At 40.4% G+C, this 6,421-nt stretch overlaps 1 protein-coding gene across 2 annotated transcripts in view; it reads left to right on the forward strand.

Annotated features, from left to right (window-relative positions):
- LACC1 (laccase domain containing 1) overlaps positions 1-5,954 on the forward strand; it is a 69,846-nt gene extending 63,892 nt beyond the window's left edge. For both annotated transcript variants that reach the window (XM_045567228.1, XM_045567227.1), the window contains one exon: positions 5,573-5,954. In XM_045567228.1, coding sequence (XP_045423184.1) covers positions 5,573-5,627 — 55 coding nt within the window. In that variant the 3' untranslated portion in view covers positions 5,628-5,954. The remainder of the gene's footprint in view (positions 1-5,572) is intronic.
- Positions 5,955-6,421: the final 467 nt, after the last annotated feature.

Genomic DNA, 6,421 nt, shown 5'->3' on the forward strand with positions numbered 1-6,421 from the left:
CACATACAGTTCATCATATGAAATATAAGATGCAAGTCACCAGCCTAATGAACTGTGGTACTGGCATCCCAGAGGGAGGATGGACACTACCATGCCCTGGCTTAAGACACACTGGCCCTACTCGGACCCTTCCTGAGCCCAGGTTCCAGCAGGGGCCAGAGGGCAGCAGCAATCTCTGGGAAGGGTCAGGAAGGGGAGGTTGGCATGGCCTTAGAGACCAGGGAGTTGGTGGCTGAGAACATACCCTAGGGAAGTGGCAAGAGATAGGCCCTCCTGTGGGCTGAGGCTCCAAGCCACCAGCACATGCTCCGTTGTCTTATTAGACTTCATTTTTAAAATACAAATTCAAAGATAAAATAAAGAATTTCAAGGTGACAACCACAGAGCATGAAAACCCAGGCAAAGGGCCCTTGTGAGCATGGAGCCCTGTGAGGCTGCACTGGTGGCACACTCCTGAAGCCAGCCCTGGTTGGGAATGTTCTGTGAAAGCTTATCCCTACCTTTAACCCAGCCTTCCTCTGTTGCTTGGGTCCTTTTCTCGTGTTGAGCTCTTTCTTGCTTCAGCCTTTGTGTTTTGATGCTTTATGCTTCTTCTTAAAACATGGCATTCTTTTTCATGCCAGTAATAACTTTAACAATTCCCCATGTCTGAAATCTTCCATACAAAAAGCAGAATGTACTGCTAATTTTCAAGGATAGTGCATTGACATTCTTAATTTAAACAAGAAATACTATTGTATTGACCTTAACTGGGTTGAATTAAATTTTGTCTCCATGATACACCACCTTTTCTTTATTTTGATCATCAAAGGCACCATTTAATTCTCCAAGGGACCTCTTTTGACATACTAGTTTTCATGGTTTATTTTGAGTGTAAAATTAGAATCTCACACTGGTTTGCAAGTCTGAGTCTGATGAATGAGAATATTGTAGGTTGAAGTTCTACTTAGAAAAATACATTTCAAACTCCCAAAGAGGTGGCTATGATTTTTCGGTTGGTTGGTTTTATTTTATTTTTCGTGGTTTCTGTTAAACAGTGAAGCCCAAAGCCAAATAATCCTACTAAAAACACTTCAGGCTAATATTGACTAATTCCTGTAAGGCCCCTCTTTTATAAATTTGCACGATATTATCTCTCACTTGGGCAATCAAAACAGGATCTTGAAATGATAACTCCTCATGGCACAGCTGGCATACTTTGTTTCCTGGCCCCAAAGAAAAATGTAATTTTAACATGTGTCTAATACTTCTTAAAATATGCTCTGACTCACCCCCTATACTTCAGGTCCCATATGCCTGCTTGTAAATTTGATATCTAAATACACATATTGAAGCCTTAGGGGATGTGAACTTGGTTAGAGTTAAACCTTACTTACAATATGCAATCTCCACTTGTTTTCCTTATCTTTCTGAGAGATGTCTGGCTCTTTCAACAAAACTGGGTTGGAAATATTGTTGAAGAACTCCATAGCTTAGGCAATGGAAAGGGAAAACAAGTCTTTGAGGAAGGAGTGAATACCTCAAGGGCAGGAAAAATAGACATGAAGCATGTACAACTGGATAGAGTAGTTTTCTGCATGCTTAATTAGGTTCAGAAGTCATTCTCTATGGATCCAATCCCTGCTTGCCTAACCTCCTAAAGAACACTTTGTTTTACTTGCAGAGTGCCTGGGAGGGGTACAGTATCTGACATGATGTGGTGTTGGAAGGCCTTGGTGATAGAAGAAGAAAGGGGGTTTCTAAAAGTTGGGCTCACACGCTCTCATTCAGTGGTATGTTGAATGCGTAAGTCTTGCATTCGCTCAAGAGAGCCAATTGTTAAATACATTGGTAGCTTGAAATTAGCCATGAAAATCCATATATACTACAAATCAAGTCTCTCCTGCACCCCCACCTCAAAGAGCTGGTTTACCAGCAAGCCACTGTTTGATTTTAAACTCATACTATTCTCTAGAAATGGTCTCTGACTCCCACTGATTGCCAGTGGCCCTTATCTCTATTTGTCATCGTTATTTAGGTACCTGCCTCAACTTCTGGCCATAAGGGCCACAAAGTCTGGCATATAGTAGATGCTTAAGAAATCTCCCTATATAAATAGACACATAAAATGCATATTTTTCAAGTTCACATTAAAACTAAGAAAAGATAGATCTTTATTAGAAGCATTTTTTCATTCCTTTATTCATTGATATAATATTTGGTAAGCTCTTATCATGTAATTGTACTAGGCCCTGGGGACTTACCACATAGTAAGGCATGCTTCTTTTCTTCGAGAAGCACATAGTTTCCTGAGGAATCCATGTATTACTCTCTCTTTGATGTGTCTCGTCTATGTATTTTTTTTATGTTTGCATTAGTTTGTTTGCTAAGTTATGATGTTACTCTTATACTAATATATAAAATTTATATATTGAAGAAGATCTGAACGGCCACATACTAAAGCACTAATAGTTTACTTCTGAAGTGGAGATAGAATAGGGGAAAATAATATTTTTTCTTTGTACTATTTATGTTGTTTGAATTTTTGAGTATGTATTACTTTACACTTAAAATATCCTTCATCTGGTGACTTTCATAGGGAGGCTAATCTCCCCTAGGGTGTGTTCAGGTGAAAATCACTGTGTGAATGGAAGGTGGAGAGAGTCCAGTGGGGTACCAGCCACTGCATTTGAAGCGACCTTATGTGTGGTGAGGTGACCCAGAAACCTGTTAGGTTCCTCCAGCAGAAGAAGCAGCAGGCAGTAATACATTAGTTTATTTATTTTACTCCAGAATATTGCCTACTCTAGTTGGCACACACTGCATGTTGTTCAGGAACGTGGCAGTGAGACTGGGTAAATCCCTCTGCTCTGACAGAGTCCCTTCCTGACCTAGACAATCCTTTTAGGGAAGGTCACTTCCTGTCCGTTGCTCAGTTGAGATAGCTTCAGACCATGATAAGGCTGAGGCCCTCATTGTTTCCATGCATAGAGATGGTTTCTTTCATTATATACCCAGCCAGGTCCTAGGACAGACCTTCCCAGGTGCGTTAGGTCAAGACTGGTTCTAGTGCTTGTCACACAGAAATTAAAGAACTATCTCACGTTCTGTTTCTAACTCAAATCCAGGACCAGTCTACTGGCCCCATCTCTTTCTACCTTGTTGTTGACTCTAATTTGGACATTTTGTTGTGTTCTCTGTCCCTGGACCTTGATTGTTGCAACGCTAAGGAGGTCTTCTTAACTCATTCACTTATCTTTTCGACAAATACTGTATTTATTGAGTACCAATGCTGTGTGAGGCAGTAGGAATGTAACAGTGAACAAACAGAACCAGGGTCCTTGCTACAATGTTGCTGAAAGCCTAGAGTAAGATTGAAATATTAAACAAAGAATAACAATGTCAATGCAAAGCAACAACTGTGATGAGGCAACAATGGAATGATACAAGGTGAAATTACATAAAAGGAGAATCCTCTAGTGAGGAAAGTCAGCAGATGCTTCCCTGGGGAAGAGATGACCCCACGGGAGCTCTTGCTTTAGGGCTGGAAGAGCCTGGGCTCTGGGCAAGTTGATTTACTTCCTACTAGAAAGTGAAGCAGCATTTCCTAGGTCAGACTAAAAAATGAGAGCTAAAGGGGTCCCATTAGACCTGTGGTCCACAACCCACCGGCTACGTGCCAGTACCAGTCAGCTAGGAGCCAGGCTGTGCATCACTGTCTGAGCCCCGCCCCCCCCAGCTCCACAGCACCCCCTGCCTCCCGTCTGTGGAAAAATTATCTTCCATGAAACTTAGGAAGCGGCCCATGGAGCTGAAGGCGAACAGCCGAGAAACAGGTGAAACTTCCATCTGTATTTACAGCTGGTCACCGTCACTCGCATGACCACCTGAGCTCCTGAGCTCCACGTGCCTCCCCTCTTCCCCACTTTCCTGTCCCCTCCCCTCCACCCCCACACACCTCCGTGGAAAAACTGTACTCCGTGAAACCTGTCCCTGGTGCCAAAAAGGTTGGGGACCGCTGCATTAGACCATAGCTCTAGTTCAATGGGCTTACTCACCCATCTTCAAGTAACTGAGGGCTACTCAAATGACTCTGAAGGACAAAAAGATAAGCTTTTCTAGAATAAAAAGAAAGCAAAAAGATGTGCCCTGCTAAATTTATTAAAATGTTGCTGAATATTTATATAATATCACAGTGTATAGTCCCTTCCTGGAGCCAAAAAGGCAACCATTTTCCACTTACTTTGGGTACTTTTCTCCCTCTGAATGTTCTGTTTTGTAGCCAGCCTACTAGAGCCTGTTTCCAATCACTTTTTCCAATTTTTCAAGATCCTTTTAGGATTTCTAAACAGCAGTTATTTCTTTTCTCCTCATAAAGAGACCTGCTTTAAGTGGTCTATGACTAGAACTGATTCAGTTATTTAATTATAACGCTGAAAGAACATTGCAGTGTAAATGCAGTTGTTAGGTGACAAATTCTGCTTTCTGAAACTCCCAGGATAGATTTTTCAGCCATAACCAAGGGTGCCATTTGGCAGTACTGGATGGGAAGTCAGAGTGACAAACTCACTTCTCAGGAGCCAGGAGTGCTGATCGCCTGGTACCGGTTATTATCAGTTGCATGACGGGGCCCCATCGGGGATGTGTCACCAACTCCTCTTCAGAATTACCCCCTTGAAGAGAAGACTCATGAGTCAGAATGCTGGGACCTGCACAGGCAGGCACCTTGATTTTGAGGGAAATTTGTCGGGCTCACGAATCTCAAAAATAAGTAAATGATATATATTTGGAAAGAGGTACAGGGCTATGTGGAGGTATCAAAATATAGTGTATATATATATATATATATATATATATATATATATATATATATATAAACTCCCTATTCACCAAAGAGCCCCTAAAAATGATGGCTTTCAGAGCAAATGCATGAAAAGAATCACAATAGTTTGAAATGTTCAACATTTGTTTGCAAGTCACTAAATGCTGTACAAGTCACAACCTAGTGGGTTTACAAATTAAGCAGGGCTCATTGGTAGTAAAATAACAAATTAAGCAATGTAGGGGAGTGTTTGATTGTTATTAAGAAACTAACCAACTCTAACATGTATGAGTAATTAAAATGATTTCAAAATAATGGAACTTATTAATGTTGAAAACAGGAAGAGATAGTCTAACTGTATTTATTTAAAATACATGTATTTTGTACTTAAATCATGTGTTTTTTCCATTATTCTGTGTGAACATCATTACAACCTTTTTTTTACATGTTGATATGAGTTTACTTCCAATTTCTGATTACAAACAAAACCTGTTCATCATGAATAATTCAAACAGATATAAGGAAAGAGATAAAGTCAAAAGCAAAATTCACAGGGAAATCCCAACTGAGATAATTATTGTTAAGAATTTTGTCAACGTCCTTGCAGACACTTCTGTGTATATGTACAGTAGAAACCAGAATAATAATTCTGCATTTGCTGCAAGGTTAAGACATTGTAGTATATGCGTATTCAATCTCTTTTCCTTCTACTCCCTGGGAAGGATATTTTGTTCACTTACCATTTTCTTCTTTTCCCATCTTATTATTCAGATTTTCAGTGAAGAACCAAAGGAAGAGGAAAGAGGAACAAAAGAGAAGTGGCTGATCAATTTGGGTATCATTGTGAAGTTTCTGGTTGAGATTGGAAAAGGGCGTTGTGGGAAGAAAGCCTTCAGGAGCTATTATAACGTGAGAGGAAGAGAACAAGATGAAAAAGGTGGGATAAAGAGGCTATTTTAAGATATGATGCTGTGGGTTAGGAATTGCATGTTCTTTAATGTTTTCTGAAAATTGAGAGCAAAGACTGAAATTGCTTTGTAATGCCTTTTGGTTGCTAGGCTATTTCTGTGAATGTGGCACTGTGCTGAGATTGGACCACAGTGGGATCTGGGATTTATTTCATTTACACATAAATAGGATTATATCAACCATACTGCTTTGTAATTTCTTTTGTCTCAAAAGCACGTCATGGAGCCTCCATTTTCAAGTCAATAAATATAAAGTACATGATTCTCTTTAGTGGATGCATAAATTTTCTTATATGAATACCCCATATCTTTTTATTTTATTTTATTTTTATTTTTTGAGACAGGGTCTCACTCTGTTGCCTGGGCTAGAGTGCAGTGGCATCACCATAGCTTACTACAACCTCAAACTCCTGGTCTCAAGCAATCCTCCTGCCTCAGCCTCCTGAGTAGCTGGGACTACAGGTGTGCACAACCACACCTGGCTAGTTTTTCTATTTTTGGTAGAGACAGGGTCTTGCTATGTTTCCCAGGCTAGTCTTGAACTCCTGGCCTCAAGCAATCTTCCCACCTCGACATCCCAAAGTATGAGCCACCATACCTGGCCCTATATCTTTTTTAACTAGTCCCATGTTGGTGGCTGTTTAGGTTATTT

Source organism: Lemur catta, chromosome 13 (genome assembly GCF_020740605.2).
Source record: "Lemur catta isolate mLemCat1 chromosome 13, mLemCat1.pri, whole genome shotgun sequence".
NCBI lineage: Eukaryota > Metazoa > Chordata > Mammalia > Primates > Lemuridae > Lemur > Lemur catta.